At 31.4% G+C, this 24,261-nt stretch overlaps 1 protein-coding gene across 1 annotated transcript in view; it reads right to left on the reverse strand.

Moving 5' to 3' along the window:
- Positions 1 to 692: 692 nt before the first annotated feature.
- Positions 693 to 24,261, reverse strand: part of LOC118189710 (cuticlin-1-like) — a 128,557-nt gene continuing 104,988 nt past the window's right edge. Inside the window, exons 6-10 of the mRNA XM_035360369.2 lie at positions 20,160 to 20,308; positions 17,333 to 17,414; positions 15,420 to 15,585; positions 14,612 to 14,786; positions 693 to 11,972 (exon numbers count right to left, since the gene is read on the reverse strand). Of these exons, the coding sequence (XP_035216260.1) occupies positions 11,752 to 11,972; positions 14,612 to 14,786; positions 15,420 to 15,585; positions 17,333 to 17,414; positions 20,160 to 20,308 (793 nt within the window). The 3' untranslated portion in view covers positions 693 to 11,751. The remainder of the gene's footprint in view (positions 11,973 to 14,611; positions 14,787 to 15,419; positions 15,586 to 17,332; positions 17,415 to 20,159; positions 20,309 to 24,261) is intronic.

The following is a 24,261-nucleotide window of genomic DNA, read 5'->3' on the forward strand; positions in this document are numbered from 1 at the left end:
TTCTTCATTTCATAGATTGCATTATTTCATTTGTTGTACCTACATATTAAAACTGCTTTTAAAGCTTGGATTATTGTTCAAACACAATATAAATTCAGCCAAAAGTTTTCATAAGCATAATTCTTTCCTTATCCGCATGTTTAAATTTAAAAAAATTAAATATCAACCCACATTCCCGTGCCAATCAGATCAAACCCATCCATCACTCGGCTCGGCCAACAAGTATACCCAAGTTCTAAAGAAATCATAGTAGCATGGCCCCTATACTGCTACACAGCAATCAAGAAAACTGTTTTATTCAATGGTGGGCCCAAACCGTCTACAGACGTTGGCCATACAAATACACATAGCTTATATAATAAATTAAATTAGCTTATTTACAAGTTAAATCATTTTTGTATTTGATAAACGTAATTAAGTTATTTAAAAAAAATTTTCATTTTTAGCAGAATCTTATTTGAAAATTGTAAGTAATGCCAAAATTTGTATTCATGTTCCGCGAAAAACAGTACACGCTCTTTAAATAATACTTAAAATGATAGTGTTACAATACTTTAGACTACAACTTACAAAAACAACCGATTACAAATTAGCATAAAGAGAAGAAGAGAAATAAGCATTAAATCAATTACCATTAAACATCGTTAAACAATCAAAAATGAACCAAGACTCAGTAAAGTACACATATAGGCTAAGATTTTAGTATCAAATTTATTAGAATAAAATCATAAAACAAGTTACACATGCTTTTACATGCAAAACAAGTTACATTTTAGTATTTCACATGCTTTTACAGTTCATAATTAAAAGTTATAACTTGTTAAAAATGTGGAAAATTTCACATTAAAAAAAACTTAAATAATTATTTTAATTAAAAAATCTTACATATTTGAAAGTGAAACATGTTGTGGGGAGAAAACATGGCATCAGACGTATTTTCTCAGTTTAATTCTTTATTAATCTTCCTCTACCATTTTAGTTCGATGAATATTTACTATTCTACTAATCTTAGGATGTTTCCATCCCCATTTGACTTAGCTGCCTATTGGGCGGGTCATTTCAATATACACAAAGAAAACAAATATTACTTAAAAGAAAAAGAAAAGGAAATATTTTTTCGCTTTTCAGAGAAAACCAATCCTAACTTAACACGCTTCTCGCCGTTGTTGTCTTTTCCGTATTAGAGGACATGAAAGAGCAAAACTGTGTGATTGTCTGATTACCCTATCTGAAAAAAATATAATTTTAAATAGTGTAGATAGTTTTACCTATTGGAATAATTACGCATTTTTAAATACCATGAATATTTTTATTTAAACATTTAAGGTGTGGTGTGGTGGTGTATTTAATTACGGCAGAGCACACTAGGGCTATCTGCCTAGGAGGAGAGATACCTTCGTGGCGGACTTCCTAAGGGAAACTGGCCCGTATACACGTTACACATGGGGAAAACCACGAAAAACCCCATGCAGCCAGCCCGTTCGTGGGATTCGAACTACCAGTGTTCAGCGAATTTACCGCTCGGCCGCTGGTGGGCCAAAAATAATTTTGGAATTAAATATTCCAGTTTTGTTCAAAATAATATTTTGGAAAAAGTTATGCCTCCCGTCTGTACTCAAGGATCTCAGACTGAAGGTTAAGTTTTCGAGAGAACATTCAATAATTTTATAAAAGAAGCTCGGGATAGATCACCTAAACTCACTTAAAAAGTCTATTAAAACCGTAAATGGAGTTAAATGGGAATGCATTTCAATGCTCATATTCCCAAAATTAAGTCAAATTTCTAAAACATCCAGTGCTCCTTATAATTATTGCTGACTCTGTCGTCAACTAACCTTCTCTTGTTAAACTTAAATTGACAATCTCGGACGAGGCATACACTAAAAAGCATTTATTCCTACACCATAAAAATAAATTGCAGATGCTGAATTAAAATGTATAAATAAATTATAAAATGTTCTAATAATGTGTTTTCAAAGAACATCGAAAACTTTGATTACACTTAAATTGCGCTCCTGACTTCTGTAAATGCTTTTAAGATGAATTTCAAATTTAAGGAGAAATTTTGTGTGCAAGCATTGCGAGTAAAACAGTTAAATAAGGCAGTCTCTCATACAAAAACATTGCAATTTTAACATTGGCTATTTTCGTTTTTAGCCGAATTTTTTTTGAAAATTGCAAGTAATGCCAACATTTGTATTAAAGTATCACAAAAGCACAGTACACGCTCTTTAAATAATACTTAAACTGATAATGTTACCGTACTTTAGACCACAACTTACAAAAACAACTGATTACAAATTAGCATAAAGAAAAGAAGGAAAATAAGCATTAAATCAATTATCATTAAACATCGTTAAAGAATCTAAAATGAACCAAGACTCAGTAAAGTACACATATAGGCTAACATTTTAGTATCACATACATTAGAGAAAAATCATAAATAAAGTTACAGAGCATTTCACATGCTCTTACAGTTCATAAGTAAAAGTCATAACTTGTTAAAAATGAGGAAAATTTAACATTAAAAAAACTAAAAAAATGATTTTAATTAAAAAATCTTATACATTTGAAAGTGAAACATGTTGTGGGGAGAAAACATGGCATCAGATGTATTTGCTCAGATTAATTCTTTATTAAACTTCCTCCACCATTTTACTTTGATGAGTATTTACTATTCTACAAATCTTAAGATGTTTCCATCCCCATTTGACTTAGCTGCCTACTGGGCGGTCATGTCGATATACACAAAGAAAACAAATGTTACTTAAAAGAACAAGAAAAGGAAATATTTTTTCGCCTTTCAGTGAAACCCAATCCTAATTTAACTCGGTTCTCGGCGTTGTTGTCTCTTCCATATTAGAGGTAATGAAAGAGCAAAACTGTATGATTGTCTGATTACCCTATCTGAAAAAATATAATTTAAACACTCTAGATAGTTTTGCGTATTGGAATAATTGCGCATTTTTAAATACCATGAATATTTTTTATTTAAGCATTTAAGAGACACGAATTAAGTGCATTATATGTTTACTTCAAAGATTTCAGATAAATATGAAAAATATCTTAAATTGTAAGAAGATGCCTAAAGACAAATAAATTAAACACATAACTTATAATTTAAACAATATGCAAAGTAATTTTGGATTGGATTATGGAGAATAAGGCAAAGCACACTAGAGCTATCTACCTAAGGGGAGGGATGCACTCGTAGAGGACGTTCTAAGGGAAACTGACACGTATACACGTTACACACGGAGAAAACCACATAAACGCCCATGCAGCCAGCCCATTCGCGGGTTTCGAACCACAGACCAAATTACCAGTGCTCAGCGACTTTACCGCTCGGCCGCTGGTGGGCCCAAAATAATTTTGGAATTAAATATTCATGTTATGTTCAAAATAATATTTTGGAAAAAGTTATGCCTCCCGTCCGTACTCAAAGATCTCAGACTGAGGGTAAGTTTTCGAGAGAACATTCAATAATTGCATAAAAGAAGCTCGGGATAGATCACCTAAACTCGCTTAAAAAGTCTATTAAAACCGTAAATGGAGTTAAATGGGAATGCATTCAATGCTCATATTCCCTAAATTAAGTCAAATTTATATAACATCCAGTGCTCCTTATAATTATTGCTGACTCTGTCGTCAACTAACCTTCTCTTGTTAAACTTAAATTGACAATCTCGGACGAGGCATACGCTAAAAAGCATTTATTCCAACACCATAAAAATAAATTGCAGATGCTGAATTAAAATGTAATCATAACAGCATACACTTAAGGGTATGCTATTAAATTTAAGGTTGATGCATTTTATTTTGAAAAAGATAGAAAGTGCTTATACATGTTTACATTAATTAAGCTTTGGACATGCTGAAATTGTCTTGAGAATTTGAAAATTGATAATTACATAATTTTATAAAGTTATAAAAGTTCTCTAATAAAAGTTCATTGTGATCATCATCATCCTTCTCTTCTATATAATATTAATAAAATACATGATTATAATGTTATATTAATGTTCTGCATGCCAAATTTAGTGATTAAATGTGTGTGCTATTAGCAACACTAAAACTCTACACAGATTTAGTTTGTGTAGAGTTTAGTTACAGATCTGTCAGATTGTTAAAAATCATTCATTTTAGATCATCGCAGATAAATACAAACCTTACTCTATGAGAAATGTTAATTATTAAAATTATAAAATATTCTAATAATGTGAGTTTTTTCAAAGTACATAGAAAGACATTACACTTAAATTGCGCTCCTGACTTCTGTAAATGCTTTTAAGGCGAATTTCAAATGTAAGGCGAAATTTTGGGTGCAAACATTGCGAGTAAAAGAGTTAAATAAGGCAGTCTCTCATGCAAAAACATTGCAATATTAACATTGGCAATTTTCGTTTTTAGCAGAATCTTACTTTAAATAATGCTTAAACTGATAGTGTTACAATACTTTAGACTACAACTTACAAAAACAACTGATTACAAATTAGCATAAAGAAAAGAAGGAAAATAAGCATTAAATCAATTATCATTAAACATCGTTAAACAATCTAAAATGAACCAAGACTCAGTAAAGTACACATATAGGCTAACATTTTAGTATCACATACATTAGAGAAAAATCATAAATAAAGTTAGAGAGCATTTCACATGCTTTTACAGTTCATAAGTAAAAGTCATAACTTGTTAAAAATGAGGAAAATTTAACATTAAAAAAACTAAAAGAATGATTTTAATTAAAAAAGCTTATATATTTGAAAGTGAAACATGTTGTGGGGAGAAAACATGGCATCAGATGTATTTGCTCAGGTTAATTCTTTATTAATCTTCCTCCACCTTTTTACTTTGATGAATATTTACTATTCTACAAATCTTAAGATGTTTCCATCCCCATTTGACTTAGCTGCCTACTGGGCGGTCATGTCGATATACACAAAGAAAACAAATGTTACTTAAAAGAAAAAGAAAAGGAAATATTTTTTCGCCTTTCAGTGAAACCCAATTCTAATTTAACGCGCTTCTCGGCGTTGTTGTCTCTTCCATATTAGAGGTAATGAAAGAGGAAAACTGTATGATTGTCTGATTACCCTATCTGAAAAAATATAATTTAAACACTCTAGATAGTTTTACGTATTGGAATAATTGCGCATTTTTAAATACCATGAATATTTTTTATTTAAGCATTTAAGAGACACGAATTAAGTGCATGATATGTTTACTTCAAAGATTTGAGATAAATATGAAAAATATCTTAATTTGTAAGAAAATGTCTAAAGACAAATAAATTAAAAACATAACTTATAATTTAAACAATATGCAAAGTAATTTTGGATTGGATTATGGAGAATAAGGCAAAGAACACTAGAGCTATCTACCTAAGGGGAGGGATGCACTCGTGAGGACGTTCTAAGGGAAACTGACTCGTATACACGTTACAGACGGAAAAAACCACGTAAATGCCCATGCAGCCAGCCCATTCGCGGGTTTTGAAACACAAACCAAATTACCAGTGCTCAGCGACTTTACCGCTCGGCCGCTGGTGGGCCCAAAATAATTTTGGAATTAAATATTCACGTTTTGTTCAAAATAATATTTTGGAAAAAGTTATGCCTCCCGTCCGTACTCAAAGATCTCAGACTGAGGGTAAGTTTTCGAGAGAACATTCAATAATTTTATAAAAGAAGCTCGGGATAGATCACCTAAACTCGCTTAAAAAGTCTATTAAAACCGTAAATGGAGTTAAATGGGAATGCATTTCAATGCTCATATTCAAAAAATTAAGTCAAATTTATAAAACATCCAGTGCTCCTTATAAATATTGCTGACTCTGTCGTCAACTAACCTTCTCTTGTTAAACTTAAATTGACAATCTCGGACGAGGCATTCGCTAAAAAGCATTTTTTCCTACACCATAAAAATAAATTGCAGATGCTGAATTAAAATGTAATCTTAACAGCATACACTTAAGGGTATGCTATTAAATTTAAGGGTGATGCATTATATTTTGAAAAAGATAGGAAGTGCTTATACATGCTTACATTAATTAAGCTTTGGACATGCTGAAATTGTCTTGAGAATTAGAAAATTGATAATTACATAATTTTGTAAAGTTATAAAAGTTCTCTAATAAAAGTTCATTGTGATCATCATCATTTTTCTCTTCTATATAATATTAATAAAATACATGATTATAATGTTATATTAATGTTCTGCATGCCAAATTTAGTGATTAAATGTGTGTGCTATTAGCAACACTAAAACTCTACACAGATTTAGTCTGTGTAGAGTTTAATTACAGATCCGTGAGATTGTTAAAAATCATTCATTTCAGATCATCGCAGATAAATACAAACCTTACTCTATGAGAAATGTTAATTATTAAAATTATAAAATATTCTAATAATGTGAGTTTTTTCAAAGTACATAGAAAGACATTACACTTAAATTGCGCTCCTGACTTCTGTAAATGCTTTTAAGGCGAATTTCAAATGGAAGGCGAAATTTTGGGTGCAAACATTGCGAGTAAAAGAGTTAAATAAGGCAGTCTCTCATACAAAAACATTGCAATATTAACATTGGCAATTTTCGTTTTTAGCAGAATCTTACTTTAAATAATGCTTAAACTGATAGTGTTACAATACTTTACACTACAACTTACAAAAACAACTGATTACAAATTAGCATAAAGAAAAGAAGGAAAATAAGCATTAAATCAATTATCATTAAACATCGTTAAACAATCTAAAATGAACCAAGACTCAGTAAAATACACATATAGGCTAACATTTTAGTATCACATACATTAGAGAAAAATCATAAATAAAGTTACAGAGCATTTCACATGCTCTTACAGTTCATAAGTAAAAGTCATAACTTGTTAAAAATGAGGAAAATTTAACATTAAAAATACTAAAAGAATTATTTTAATTAAAAAAACTTATATATTTGAAAGTGAAACATGTTGTGGGGAGAAAACATGGCATCAGATGTATTTGCTCAGGTTAATTCTTTATTAATCTTCCTCTACCAATTTACTTTGATGAATATTTACTATTCTACATATATTAAGATGTTTCCATCCCCATTTGACTTAGCTGCCTACTGGGCGGTCATGTCGATATACACAAAGAAAACAAATGTTAATTAAAAGAAAAAGAAAAGGAAATATTTTTTCGCCTTTCAGTGAAACCCAATCCTAATTTAACGCGCTTCTGGGCGTTCTTGTCTCTTCCATATTAGAGGTAATGAAAGAGCAAAACTGTATGATTGTCTGATTACCTATCTGAAAAAATATAATTTAAACACTCTAGATAGTTTTACGTATTGGAATAATTGCGCATTTTTAAATACCATGAATATTTTTTATTTAAGCATTTAAGAGACACGAATTAAGTGCATTATATGTTTACTTCAAGGATTTGAGATAAATATGAAAAATATCTTAATTTGTAAGAAAATGCCGAAAGACAAATAAATTCAAAACATAACTTATAATTTAAACAATATGCAAAGTAATTTTGGATTGGATTATGGAGAATAACGCAAAGCACACTAGAGCTATCTACCTAAGGGAAGGGATGCACTCGCGGAGGACGTTCTAAGGGAAACTGACTCGTATACACGTTACACATGGAGAAAACCACGTAAACGCCCATGCAGCCAGCCCATTCGAGGGTTTCGAACCACGGACCGAACTACCAGTGCTCAGCGACTTTACCGCTCGGCCGCTGGTAGGCCCAAAATAATTTTGGAATTAAATATTCAAGTTTTGTTCAAAATAATATTTTGGAAAAAGTTATGCCTCCCGTCCGTACTCAAAGATCTCAGACTGAGGGTAAGTTTTCGAGAGAACATTCAATAATTGTATAAAAGAAGCTCGGGATAGATCACCTAAACTCGCTTAAAAAGTCTATTAAAACCGTAAATGGAGTTAAATGGGAATGCATTCAATGCTCATATTCCCAAAATTAAGTCAAATTTATATAACATCCAGTGCTCCTTATAATTATTGCTGACTCTGTCGTCAACTAACCTTCTCTTGTTAAACTTAAATTGACAATCTCGGACGAGGCATACGCTAAAAAGCATTTATTCCTACACCATAAAAATAAATTGCAGATGCTGAATTAAAATGTAATCTTAACAGCATACACTTAAGGGTATGCTATTAAATTTAAGGTTGATGCATTTTATTTTGAAAAAGATAGGAAGTGCTTATACATGTTTACATTAATTAAGCTTTGGACATGCTGAAATTGTCTTGAGAATTTAAAAATTGATAATTACATAATTTTATAAACTTATAAAAGTTCTCTAATAAAAGTTCATTGTGATCATCATCATCCTTCTCTTCTATATAATATTAATAAAATACATGATTATAATGTTATATTAATGTTCTGCTTGCCAAATTTAGTGATTAAATGTGTGTGCTATTAGCAACACTAAAACTCTACACAGATTTAGTCTGTGTAGAGTTTAGTTACAGATCTGTCAGATTGTTAAAAGTCTTTCATTTCAGATCATCGAAGATAAATACAAACCTTACTCTATGAGAAATGTTAATTATTAAAATTATAAAATATTCTTATTATGTGAGTTTTTTCAAAGTACATCGAAAGACTTCGATTACACTTAAATTGCGCTCCTGACTTCTGTAAATGCTTTTAAGGTGAATTTCAAATTTAAGGCGAAATTTTGGGTGCGAACATTGCGAGTAAAAGAGTTAAATAAGGCAGTCTCTCACACAAAAACATTGTAATTTTAACATTGGCAATTTTCGTTTTTAGCAGAATCTTATTTGAAAATTGCAAGTAATGCCAATATTTGTATTAATGTTCCACGAAAGCGCAGTACACGCTCTTTAAATAATACTTAAACTGATAGTGTTACAATACTTTAGACTAAAACTTGCAAAAACGACTGATTACAAATTAGCATAAAGAGAAGAAGAGAAATAAGCATTAAATCAATTATCATTAAACATCGTTAAACAATCTAAAATGAACCAAGACTCAGTAAAGTACACATATAGGCTAACATTTTAGTATCACATTTATTAGAGTAAAATCATAAAACAAGTTACAGAGTATTTCACATCCTTTAAGTAAAAGACATAACTTGTTAAAAATGTGTCAAATTCCACATTAAAAAAAACTTAAAGAATTATTTTAATTAAAAAAGCTTATATATTTGAAAGTGAAACATGTTGTGGGGAGAAAACATGGCATCAGTTGTATTTTCTCAGTTTAATTCTTTATTAATCTTCCTCCACCGTTTTAGTTCGATGAGTATTTACTATTCTACTAATCTTAGGTTGTTTCCATCACCATTTGACTTAGCTGCCTATTGGGCGGGTCATTTCAATATACACAAAGAAAACAAATATTACTTAAAAGAAAAAGAAAAGGAAATATTTTTTCGCTTTTCAGAGAAAACCAATCCTAACTTAACACGCTTCTCGCCGTTGTTGTCTCTTCCGTATTAGAGGACATGAAAGAGCAAAACTGTGTGATTGTCTGATTACCCTATCTGAAAAAAATATAATTTTAAATAGTGTATATAGTTTTACCTATTGGAATAATTACGCATTTTTAAATACCATGAATATTTTTTATTTAAACATTTAAGAGAAACGAATTAAGTTCCATTATATGTTTACTTCAAAGATGTGAGATAAATATGAAAAATATCTTAAATTTTAAGAAAATACCTAAAGACAAAATAAATTAAAAACATAACTTATAATTTAAACAATATGCAAAATAATTTTGGAAGTAAATTTTCTCGTTTTATTCAAAATAATATTTTGGAAAAATTTATGCCTCCCGTCTATACTCAAGAATCTCAGACTGAAGGTTAGTTTTCGAGAGAACATTCAATAATTTTATAGAAGAAGCTCGGGATAGATCACCTAAACTCGCTTAAAAAGTATATTAAAACCGTAAATGGAGTTTAATGGGACTGCATTTCAATGCTCATTATCCAAAAATTAAGTCAAATTTATAAAACATCCAGTGCTCCTTATATTTATTGCTGACTCTGTCGTCAACTAACCTTCTCTTGTTAAACTTAAATTGACAATCTCGGACGAGGCATACGCTAAAAAGCATTTATTCCTACACCATAAAAATAAATTGCAGATGCTGAATTAAAATGTAGTCTTAACATCGTACACTTAAGGGTATGCTGTTAATATTATATATTTCAAATATATAAGCTTTTTTAATTAAAATAATTCTTTAAGTTTTTTTTAATGTGGAATTTTCCACATTTTTAACAAGTTATGACTTTTACTTAAAGGATGTGAAATACTCTGTAACTTGTTTTATGATTTTACTCTAATATTAAGGTTGAGACATTATATTTTGAAGAAGATAGGAAGTGCTTATACATGCTTACATTAATTAAGCTTTGGACATGCTGAAATTGTCTTGAGAATTTGCAAATGAACAATTACATAAATTTATAAAGTTATAAAAGTTCTGTAATAAAAGTTCAGTAATAAAACTTGATTGTGATCATCATCATCCTTCTCGTCTATATAATATTAATAAGATACATGATTATAATGTTATATTAATGTTCTGCATGCCAAATTTAGTGATCAAATGTGTGTGCTATTAGCAACACTAAAACTCTACACAAATTTAGTCTGTGTAAAGTTTAGTTAGTTTAGTTACAGATCTGTCAGATTGTTTAAAATCTTTCATTTCAGATCATCGCTGATAAATACAAACCTTACTCTATGAGAAATGTTAATTATTAAAATTATAAAATGTTCTAAGAATGTGAGTGTTTTCAAAGTACATCGAAAGACATTGATTACACTCAAATTACGCTCCTGACGTCTGTAAATGCTTTTAAGGCGAATTTCAAATTTAAGGCGAAATTTTGGGTGCAAAAATTGCGAGTAAAAGAGATAAATAAGGCAGTCTCTGATACAAAAGCTTTGGCAATTTTAACATTTAAAAACTAACGCAGTTAATGATTTGGCACTCATATTCTTAAATCAATTATTCCGAAAAATATTCACGGCACGTATCTTGTTATAACTATGCAATATAAATTTAGGAGTTTCACGAATAAGATGCCTGCAAAAACATTCATTAAAAGACAATATTACCAATTAAAGAAATAACTACAAATATTAATTCCAGAAAAAACATCTCATCTCATTTCCACCTATTTCCTAAATATAATATTGAACAAAATAACAGAAGAAGAACAGTTTTTCAATAATTTAACATCATTCTGCTGCGCACAAAAGACAAATAAATGTACAACGAAGATATAGTAACACAAAAGTACACAAGCAAAACTTTATGCCACTCACATGAACAGTACTTTGAAGCACGCACAAGGAAAAAAAACACATACGACACCTAGTGAAAAACTTATTAAGTATTACTGATGATTTCAGCTCATCAAAGCTCTTAGTTACGTAATTCCAAGATTTAGTGAAAATCATTAAGGTCATAAAAAAGTGGCATGAAAACGAATTTATGTTATTTATAAATGAGGCTGTTCCTATTACAATTAGAAGTACAATACCCAAGCTAGGTCCAGAGCAAAAGCATAATATACAGATACATTTGATACTGTATGTATGTTTATCGCATTCTGTAGAAAAATAATTTCCGCAGCCATCATTTTGAAGCTAATATTGATAACTTCGCTGACCCTGAATTAGAAGGATACACACGAAATGTTATTACAAGCCTGGCCTGCAGACCGTATCACAAATTAATCTCTGCTGTAAGCATGGTTGGAATATGGGCCAGAATATATGGAGGAACCAGCAGTAGAGGAGCCCTTCCTCCTACGACGTCTGTGTACGATACATGCAACCAAAAGAATAACAGCCAGCATTAACAGGACTCCAGCGATTGCTATACCAATGGCGAATTTTCTTGTCGAAACACAGAATTCATCATCAGAGCGGGCCGGAAGAGACGATGGAATTTCTATGGGAGAAAAAGTAAAATAATATAGTACTCCATAATCAGCAATATAAATAATTCACATAGCTATTAATAGTAGATATGAGTTCAGTCCCAGAAGAATTGAAATTTACTGACAATAAAAAAATACTCATACACAGATGCAATGTTTCCCTTTGAATTTAATTATTTAACGCATTTTCGAACTGAGCTAGCCTTTGAAAGACTTGCTGCCTCTTGTCAAAGGCATAGTTTCATTTAAATAATCATCAATTCTCATACGCAGCATTTAGAAATGATAATAAGATACTGCCGTCCAGTGAGTATGAAACAATTTTGTATAAAGGCCTCAATAAAATCAGGTCAAGAAAATAGCGTCGTGCTATTCTCCGTATGTGATATGAATAAGAGTTACTTTGCCTCAGCACGTCCTCCAAGAAGATATCCTTCCGTTTAGACATAGCTCTCGTGCATACTCAAATAATTTAAATTAAATAAATAAATCAGGAAAAGAAAAATTTCTTCAGGTTATCAAAGTAATAAACATTAAAAAATATTACTTAGGTGCTTGTATTTTATAGTAAATAAAATACAAGCACCTAATTAATATTTTTTGACCATCCTTGTTTTAAAAGAGGAAGGAAGGTCAATTTTCTAACCTCTGAATTTTCAATTCACCAAAACGGCTAGATTCGTGACGTCGTAAATATAAAATTGCTGGAGATATAATAGTCCAAAGAATTGATCGAATTAAGGAAAATCGACAAAAGTGGATAAATTGCGTTAAGTGTCAGGAAATAAAGTGCATTTGTAAAATTATTTCCCTTTCTATCTGATAATACAAACGTTAAAATTTCGCAATGATGATATTAAGAATTAAAGGACAGTATTTCGATTCTAACCACCACTTATTTTTTAGGTCTGCGGAAATTATATGAATGATTTTCTTTCTTAACTTGTTTCTTAAATAATAAGCAACATTTTGGGGGGGGGGGATGTTTAGCTGCAAATATCCTGCTCACGATTAGTGAAAATTTCCATTCATTTTGAAAAGCTACTTTATAATTATTACTTAATGGACGAAATATATACGCTGTCAGCAGGTAAAAATATAAAGGCTACGAATCAATAGATCAATCATCCCGTAACAGACTGCCAATGATTTTTCGAAATTTGGTTATAATCTTTATTGCGTTGAATCAATCTTACATTAACTATGTAATGATATTTTAAGCTTTTTGTAGCCTGAACCATTTTTAAACATTTATCGAAATTGGTCTATCGATTTGGATTAATTGTATTATGGCAAAGCATGGGAATTTATCTGTCTAAGGGAAAGGATGCCTTCAATTTGATATAATATTTAGTCTTGGAAGACGTTTCAAGAGAAATGAGTTCATGTTAGGCGTGCTGAACCCTGAAAATTCCATGCAGTCAGCCCATTCAGTAGGATTTGTACTAGAACCCGGCAACCATTACTTAACAATCTTACCTCGCATTCACTTGTGGGCACTGAACCTACTTCACGATTCTTTAAAATATGATCCAAGTGTTTTGGTCACAGCTATTAATCTGCCAATTTTATCCATTAAATATGATTCTACAGTGATAACAAAAGATGGAATTTTGTGATGCTTAATAAATAAAATAATTTTGAGCTAATTGTTTCCCCATTTGGAAACATTCGATAATAACAAAGATTTGGAAAACTTCCGATCCGTTTGATCTTGACAAAAATGAACTTCTCAAGGAGAATTTTCAACTAACAGTCCTTAATTTATACGGTTACAAACTTAAGTTAAGTACTTAGATCGTTAATATTAAAACTAAAAAATTCGAAATTTTGGTTTCACTGAATAGCAATGCAAGATTTCTTTATTGCAATTTTTTTGACATTATGTTTGGTTGAGTTTCATCTTCTATGATTATGCATTTAAATCTCATCTAGTTGTACTTTACATTTTAAACTATAAATGTTGCAAGCATTTGCATCATTAAAATCTTCTGCCCTTTGGTTTTGAAAATTATTGTTGTCTATATTGAAATGAGAAATTTGCTTAGTTGTGCAGCTATTTATGTTCAACTGTATTTTTTAAATTCTAGTTAACTACTTTGTTTTTTTTTCTTCAACATATAGAATTTAAAGTACACTTTATTCGAGGCAATGTATATACTTTTAGCATAAAATATCTTCATATTTTACAAAATGCATCATTTTTACAACAAAAGTACTCACGCACAATACTGAATTTTATATAATTGTACAATACTTATTTTGTAACCTTTTAGAAATACTATAAAGCATGTCAATTTTAGCTTAATGTAAGTAATTTAACGGATTTACAAAATGAATATAACTATAGTAAATAAAACTTATAATTGAAAAAGGCTTGTCACACCAACATAAATAATTCACTTTTTCTATTTAATGTGTAGTGAAAGCATATAGAATACTAATATTAATATTAGCTTCTAATAAATAGATCAAATAGATTTAAACAACTGATTACAAATATAGAGACTTTTGCAACAAATCATATGCAGTGCCTTTCAAAATTCATTTAATAAAGCATTTTCACCCCAAACATAAAGTTTCTACCCTCATAAAGAACAAGAATTTATGCTATAGTTAAGATGAAGCCAGCTTCCATGAATATACTAACCATATTCGTCCTCGAGTTCATCAACTTCATTTACGTATAGTCCTGAGTAGACTTCCAAGCTTCGGTCTCTGTCTTCTGATCGCAAGTCTTGAAGATTACCCACATCTTCAACTTCGTTTTGTCTCTTACGACGACGTCGACGGACGTTATGACCAGTTTCGTCACATATAGGTGGCTAAAATGACAATGAAATAATTTACTACATATTCAGTATTAATTTGAGAAGTCCAATTTTTGAAGAAAAACAGAACTCTTAGAATAACGCTTAAATAAGTCAAAAATTGAAATCAGCCAGAGAAAAATCAAAGAATGAAAGTGAGTTCTTAGTAAATCAGTCACAGTTTATTTGAGCTTGAATTTTGGAATTATCAAAGGCACTGGAAAGATATTATTTCGGAATACATATATATATGGTAGGAAAGTAGGAACAAATGGTAAGACAATTCAGTCTTATTAATTTCGGACCTTTCACATATTAAATTACAAATTACATATTATCAAATTATATAGTAAAGTAACTCAGATATTAAACTATACATTTGTAAGAAACGAACCACATGGTCTAACGTGAGGGTAATTGACTTGCGGCTTTAACTATAGACGGTATTTTGTGGTACCATTACGAATTCTTCTTCTCTACTTAAACACAAAGATCGTTTTTCTTTTCACCATGAAACAGTTTAATACAAGTTAAACAACAGTTTAAAACACCTTAATACAAGAAACTTCTCACCTCTAATCAAAGTTGCGAATGAAATATTAGAAATAAATATACTGAAGAGCTATAAAATCTATTAGTGGGACTTACCACATCATCGCAGCCTCCTGCGTGCATTCTAAAGCACAGTTTCACATTGCATTGGTAGTAGACTGACGATGTGAATGGAAATTTGTGAGCAGGATATGTAACGTGGGCTGAAGTTAAATTCTTGTTATACTCGAAGGGTCCCATAATCTCCTCATCTATAGGACAACTACAAATCAAGTAAAATTAATCAAAATCAGATACTCTAATGCTTAAATAACATTGGTAGTTTCAGAAAATTTAAAGTGTTCAGTTAAAATATAATATTTTAAGATATTTAACAATAAAATGCATTTGAGAGAAATTTTAAATCAGTTTTGTGAGGTTATTTTTATTCAGACATAGCAAGGCATAGTCTTTATTTCAACTAACAATATTGTATTTTTAATATAAAACTCTTTTTCCCTTTCTGCTCCAGCTCTCTCCACCTTGGGGATAAATATGGAAAATTAGCTTAAATTAATGAATTTGTTTCTGAGTAATGGAAATGAGGAACGAAGATTTCAAGTGCAGATATTTAAGTATTAGCTGCATGCCTGCCCCCAAGTAGTGTTATAACAGCGCCTTTTCCAAATAATATAGCTGAAACATTTTCCCGAGCTTCTGGATGCCCAGTAAATATACGGACCAACTTGTTGTCCAAACCAACTTTGAGATATAAGCTGGAATTACCTCTACCATTTTTCGACGTAGTCCCCTGCCACTGCATCACATTTTCCTCTATCTGGACTACATTTCGGCAGCGTGGAATTTTGTTGTTGGTTTCTGAACCGTCGAAGAGTTGTCTAAATCATTTATATGAAACATTTGTATGAAAAATTTTCCGCTCGAAACTCTCCTTGTGAAAATGAGTCAGAGAGGGGATAGGAAAATGCTTTCATCGATTCTACGGCCCTATGGAATCTTGTGTTATCATGCTGCAAAATGTTACCTTTATTGCACAATCCCACGCGACCCTTGTGAATGGTTTCCCAAAATCTGTCAGCAAACAGCATGAAACAGTACCCATGTAAAGTAACTAGTAGATCGTTAAAAATCGTTTGCCTGTGTTTTATGTATTGAATTCACTCATAATAACACCTTTCAGCCAACCTTCAAGAGAGTCATCCTCAAGAGATTTAAGACCTTCACAAATAGTTTACAGTGTTTAAATGCTGGTGGAAATGCTGCAGACTGTTCTACAAACACATATGACAGCCGACGGAGAATTTGAGAAGATTTTGAACATCTTTCAACCACAAAATTGACGACCAAACACTGATTCGGTACTGGAGTTAACTGGTCCAACGATCATCTCAAATAACAGCTACAGAGAACAACTAGTGCTTGCTACTTTCCATATAATTCACTTAATCTAAATAGTTTTGTATTCGTGTTACTTGAACAAAACTGGGATATTTACCTGTCTCCGCCCGTTTGTTCAACTTTATGCCATAGTTAATTCATTACAATTGGGTCGTAATTAATCATCCTTCATTAAGACTACACAATTATTGTTGTGCTTTTACGGTCGAAACAGAACTCACAACCTGCCGTTAGGCAGTTAAAGCTTAGGACTCAACAAGTATGGATTTATTCACTACACATATTCCAAAAAAGCGACTTAAGTATTTTTTATCGGAACTATTAAAATTATGCTTAAAAATACTATGCGTTTTAAGATGCAACTAAAAACGTCAAATCCTACATTTACAAAGAAAAATAATAAAGTTTTAAAAAGTATACAAAAGTTTTTAAAATACTGTAGTATTTTTAATTTTCAAATTAGCAATATAACAAAACATACCCATCATTATTAATAACCCATCATCAATAACAAATTATCATACCCATCATTATTAAAATCATCATTATTAACATCATCATTGTTAACATCATCATTAACAATTATGCCCATCATCATTAACAAAACATACCCATCATTATTAATAAGAGGCTGCTCGGACCAGTTAAGACCATCTTTCACAATACAGTTGGTTATCTTCATACCATAAACATCTGAAAATACAAACATATTTTTTGTTTTTACATTATAAACATTTCTGGCTTCAAATAAAGGAAACGAAATGACACTGATAATATTTTAGTTAACATTAACATCAAAACAAAAATTATCACAATACGCTTTAATTTATATAACAATACATATTAAATTATAATTGTTATGATGGAAAAACAATTTTAACGAAGCTTTACCATTCGTTTAATAAACATGTGAAGCCTAAATACACTGAGTAAATCTAAAATTGTAGCATACAGAAGTTTTTGGCAGAAATGCTGGAAAATTTGCTTTGATAAAAACGATCAAGAATGCAAAGAACCAAAGTTGCATAGCAGTTATGTATATTGATATAAGGCACAATCTGTCGAAAGGTCCGTGTCAGATGCTTCATGATCAAATCAAATTTTGATTAAACTTTATTTCTGAAAGTCAAATATTTCACTCAACACTTCTAAGATTCCGGATTCGCAAATAATACTGTGCTTTATTTTTTAGAATGAAAACAAGCATGTACTAAACATAACTGCAGAGATTGGAAGCAGTACACTAGTCAGATGTTTGTAATTTTTACAGAATTGAATTTTTTTAATTAAAAATATGTCATAACATGAATATTTTTCCTTATTTGAAGCATTTCTTCAATTGGATATATATATATATATATATATATACCTACGACTAATGGTTGCGAAAATAAAGGCTGCATAAAGATTTTTGTATACACGGTGTATATAAGAATATGAATCTGATGTTCTAAAATGCGTAACGGTTAAAATTAAATGCTAAATAAATAGAAATACTACATTAAATATGACAATGCTTGTCGAGTGATGCTATATTACGAGTTTGCTGGATTTCATAACGCCATTTTTCGTAGCTTCACAGGATCATTTCCTGGAATGAAAATGTGAAGTAATCAATGAATGTATGCATACAGAATCGTAATCTACATAAGTATTAGCGAATTTTAACTAACATCATTCTCTCAGAATTAACTTCTTCCTCCCAAAATAGGAGTTGCAAGGTTGGTATATCTTCTTTGCGAGTATGGCGATAGTCTCATTCGACGACGAATCCTACTCCTACAGAATCTCTGTCGGCTGTTAGTTAAGCAAGGATAGCTCCATTACTCGGAGACACGTATAGCATATGTAGAACTGTTAACGTGCGTCTTCCACTTAACCACTTGCCAATGTTGCCACTACTTAAATTGGTGCCGAGTGTCTTAATGACGGCCTGAGTGATTTAGAGTGCAGAACTATATCGTGAGATGTGATCTGTTGGCTCCATCACTTCCCCTTCTGCAACAACAGTTCTTTTTCAACTGGTTGAGAAATTATGGTGACAATATCCTCAAGATATTACATGATATTTGTGTTACATAGAATGATTACATGTATGTATTGCATGAGCACATGCATTTGTATTCAGTGAAAAGCAAATTTCTGCTGAAGATTCTGTAAAGAGGTTCAAGGCATTATGCTCACAGACAATGCAGTATATTTTCAAGTAAATAAATAAGAACATTAATAATCCTAATTTTATACAATTTTGAGGTTACACATCAGTCATCCATTGTAATATGTGCACATTATATCGAAGTCGCTGAGCATAAGTATTATTTTTGTTAGTTACTTTTTAGTTAACAGTAACTTAAATTACTGGGTTTTTTATTATATAAATAGTTGCTAAAAATGTTATATAAGTAATTTTTCAAAATCGAATATGAAGCCTTTAAATGCTATTATATTTTGCATGATTTCTTTTTATCAACCAACCATTTGCCTGTCGGGCCTAAAATTCGGTCCAATAAAGGCCGATTAATCACGTCTATTGTACGTATAAATGTACCATACTGTTTATTAATTGTCTTGATATATTCCGTAAACACCCAAGAGCAGATGATATTGCCCACAACTCTCTTTGCCCAAGAGTTTATAAAACAGAAATAGCACACTACCAATGCTGTAGCAAATACATTTTAGTTTCCATCTTGGAGAAGTGACTTAAAAACCGGTTCGCATTTCTTAAAAGATAAGGCTTCTTGCGTTTTAATAATGAAGTTATAATTAAATCAGTTTTAAGATCAGCAACAAAACTATAAATGTTTGCAGGAAAATTCTCGTAATGTAGTAGCAAAATGGTTTTAGATAACTCTGTAGTGACTAATTCTAAAGTAACTTATTTTTGTCTTTTTTTCCTTCCGATACGAACGGCATTGTTCAAAAGAGTTCATTTAAGCAAAGATAATATCAATCTATTAAAGGTAAGCTTTATTTCGCAAAGTAGTGGGAAAAAAAGAAAATTATGGTACTCTATCCGTAAAGGGCAAGATAATTCCAGTTGTTAGGTTAACGAATCGGAACGTTTCATGCTAAGAAGGGTGAACGGAAGCTCAAATTTATTTTGCAATGTCTGAATCTGTTTTTAAGATATTTTCAAAAACGATAGGCAGGAAACCTTTTATGTAGTCATTCAGTATTAGATACAGGCAACGTTACCTTTCTAGTCTTCTGTGCTTAATGGCAAACTCTATCTTTCATATTTATCAGGCAATTAAATCTATTAAATAAATGACGGGAAAATTTTTGTTTTAGGAAATTTACCTGTTTGAAAAATACATAATAAATATTAAACATGCATCTAGGGAAAAAAACTTAATTTTTCTAAATGAAGAAAAAAAAAGACTGCACTTAATCTTAGGTTCTAACCACATACAAAAGAAACTGCAAATTACTAACCTTGGTCGTCTATGCTGATGACTAAAGTCAAATAATCACCGATTCTCACATGCTCTGCCAGACGATGTTCCTCAGGTCTCCCAATATATATTTTCATCAAGCAGTTAGGCATTGGCGCAGTTGATGTTATGGGCGTAGTTCCAATATCACTAGAATAAAAAATACGTTACTGTAAGCAAAATAAATTATGATTCCTTTGTTTCCAAAATTTATATACATTTGTCTTAAACCTAAATTAATACGCATTGACAAAATTAGTCTACTTACTGAGGATAATTCTTTTTACTCTAATGCAAATTTAAAAACATAAATCTAACGTTAGGTAATATGACATTAAATTTTGAACGCCTTAGCAATTACCTAAACGAATTTTTTATGACAATTCTCTTAGCTTTGCTTTTTAGGTAAATAAATGCAATGCAGGATTTAAGGCTTAATATTTTAAGAGTCAAATATATCATTTTCAGTGCAAAATAGAAAGTAACAGCCTTTTGAAATGACATTAAAATATCATTTTTGAGATATGAGTTTAAGCATTTTTTGTGAAGTTCGCAGGAAATGGAAATTTCATAATGATATTTAAAGCATATGAACGTACATGTTGACAGTAATCATCATGGAACTTCACATAATTTAGGAAATGTATTTATTTTCTAAGTAAATGACAATGTCCTTTTTACCTATATGAAGAGTATTTAATTTTTAATATTTCATTTCTCCTTCCGGCAGCAAGTTTCCAAAATGGAAGTTAAATAAAGGTGTATTTAACTTAGAAGACAAGAAACAAAAAATCAGCGTTATATTTTCAAATTTTCACGAAACTAGTCCTGTGAAAATTTGAAAATACAACGCTGATTTTTTGTTGCTTGGCTTCTAAGTTAATATTTGTTCGGCGTGTTATTGTATTTTAAAGGTGTATTTCTTAGGTAAGTTGTATTGACTTCAAACATAACAACGCGGAAATACTGCTTTTTATATCTTAACATATATTTAAAAGGTAAGAAAAGCTTCAATGTAACTTTTATAAGATCTCTTACCACTCTCTAAATAAAAGGTATATGAAAATGCATTTTTTACGTACATGGGAATTTGCCATTATTACCAAATTAGTTCTATGAAAAGGGGCCTACCTAGTTTTTAGCGGGGTAATTAAAGCCTCATCACCAATTTAACTCAGTTAAAACACAAATATTCGAAATGCTTGACAAAAATGTATAGATCAGGTCTTAGCTATTAAAGACAAAAATCCAGATCTATAAACTCTAGAGAAAATTATGATCTTAAAGAAACCCCCCCCCCAAAAAAAAACAACTTTGGCAGATTAACTGAAGGCAGATAAGTCTGTATACTCTTACCAACACGCTTATTTTAGCGGCGCTAGTTTTTAAAAATTGCTCACACATGTAACCATCAAGTTTTTCTTACATTCAGTTTCTTACTTTTCTCGCATACATGACTCACTAAGTTTCAGCTCAAGATGACTCTTATTTGCAGCAAACTGATACCAGTATCGAATCCACTTGAAAAGGCTCAGTGCCGTTATTCCTTTCTCGGGTCATTCCCAGCTCGAAATAGTGTCGTTCCGTCTACTGCCTTTTCCCACCAAATGTTCTCCCACCTTGTTCAATGGACGCATTTATGTCGGATCTGTAATTGAGAAAATAATGTGTGCACCCCGTCATTTTCGAAATCCTTGTACTAATACTCAAAGCTCACTTTCGAAAAGGCGTAACTTGGGAACCATTTTTCGGAATATTTAATTTAACATAGAGAATCATGCATGGATGGATTTTTGTTAGAAGCCTTCCTTATAAAAGAAAAAGAGACTTCTAAAATTTCTTGGTTGTTGGTAAAAAAAAAAAAAAAAAAAAAAAAAAAAAAGTTGGTAAAGAGCACCTTACTATCGCAGACGAGAGGCAAAATTTAGCAATACACCAGTACATTATATGAAGCAAGTTCATTTATCTGTACATTAGTTTCTTCTGTTAGCAACCTGTTGACATCTCCAGATTTTTATAGTCAAATATAGCATGTAATGCTTCGTTTAAGAAGTTGCATTACTGCGCATTTCTCATCTTGAGATCTATTAAGCTGATTATGTGTTTATAATCCAACTGATACAACATATTTGAAGTGTCAGTACAGGCAACAGTTAAAAGGGTTCAAACCAAATGATAGCAATGACTACATTACTATATTTAATAGAAAAACGGCGGCTGGATTATCCGTAAAATGCGCCTCTGAATTAACCGCTTCATATCAACTAGGCTAACCATATGAAGGTATGAAGTATGAGCCTTCTTAAAATTTTTGAACTAGGTGTTGGTAGCTGCTGAAGTGCTACAATCATCTTAAAGGTTAAATGAAATATGACGTAAGGTTCCTCATTCCTTTTGCCTAAGATGAACGTCGAGGAACCTAGTGAACTGTGTAGCGACTTATCGCTGAGTTCAAACAACTAAATCGTAGACTCGAAAAGGGTTAAAATACTCTTTATATCACTCAAATAAGAATAACAGTCGGGCCCTTTCTCAGGACTACAACAAAGCTGCTACTCGGGCTTTAACTCAGAATAAGAAATAAGAAACTAAACTATAGCTAACTAAAGAAGACTTAGCCGAAGCTAAACACAAGTATCTAACGTAGAATTTAACACACAAGTATCTAACGTAGAATTTAACACACAAGTATCTAACGTAGAATTTAATACACAAGTATCTAACGTAGAATTTAACACACAAGTATCTAACGTAGAATTTAACACACAAGTATCTAACGTAGAATTTAACACACAAGTATCTAACGTAGAATTTAACACACAAGTATCTAACGTAGAAGCCCTTAATTTAAATTATCCGCCGAATGTCAAAAGGTACGTATAATACGGCCGAGCGTAACAGCTTCAAGAGAGACTTAGCGCGTAGGCAAACACGCGCTACTCAGGATTCCTAGCTCTCTCTCACGAAGTAAGTTGAACCTTCCTTAAGTATTTCTTCTAACTCATTTGCATTCAACGCGATTCTAAAAACTCATTTTGGTAGGGAGTTGTAAGTGGAAACAAGAATTGATAGGTAAGGTTTTCCAAATTAAAATGACTACTATAAAATTAAAATATACCTTACAATGAAGCTGCTAGAATTACTTGAAAGCTTGAAAGCGATATGGCTATTAACTGTGAAGGCACTAGAGCAACAGACTGCATCTCTAAACCAAAGGTTCAAAGGTTAGCTTTACCGTAAAACCTTTCCTAAGATACACTTCGTATTATGAAATGGACCGACTTGTGGAATATGTGAATTGCCTGAATTGGTCAGCTTTGCATCATGCAGAGCTTCATCTGTTTATAAAATATTCCTTTTTACTTAAGTTCTCCATTTCATTTGGAGCAAGAATCTCCTAGACGACGTTGTATTCCGGTTATGATTTAACAGTGTCTGAGAGCAGATAATAACGCAGAATTTCTCTCTTGAAGTTTCGTGAACAATGTCTCAGAACCTGTCGCCAGAACACGCAATGTAACGTGCACAGCTGCTTCTCACGTCATTTGCCATTATTTCTTCTTCTAGAGCCATTGCTACCTTTCACTGCGGACAAATTTCCGTCTTTAACTAGCACTGAGATCATTTCTAAATTTTTAAACATTTTGCTTACAACTACAGTCATATGGTAGTAGTCATATGGCTACTTATTTTTTGTTGTTTTTCAATGTTGTAAGCTTTTGGCAATTCTGTTATGACACAGAGGATTTAATAAACGAACTTCATGATGAATAGTTAGTTCTTCAATGATAATGGTATCATGATGTTAATTGCCAAAAATAATGACCAATAATGAACTGTCTTATTCTTAAGTCGCTTGCTTTTACGGCAGCAGCTTTTTATTCAATGTATGCATCCTCTTCTGCCATTAGAGGTTTGCATAAGCTGTATGTCATACTACTTAGATATTTTCTAGCTTAATTCATATATTGATTCTGGGTAACCATGCAGTACACTCTGTATATTCTAAGCTTTGAGTTAATTACTTTGAGAAAGCACTACGCATCGTTCAAGTCAAAGTTTCTAAATTTGTTTTTCCTCTTCTCAAAAAAAATTACACTCAC

This window comes from Stegodyphus dumicola, chromosome X1 (assembly GCF_044657685.1).
Source record: "Stegodyphus dumicola isolate Sdum_Otavi_A_Nest chromosome X1, ASM4465768v1".
Lineage (NCBI taxonomy): Eukaryota > Metazoa > Arthropoda > Arachnida > Araneae > Eresidae > Stegodyphus > Stegodyphus dumicola.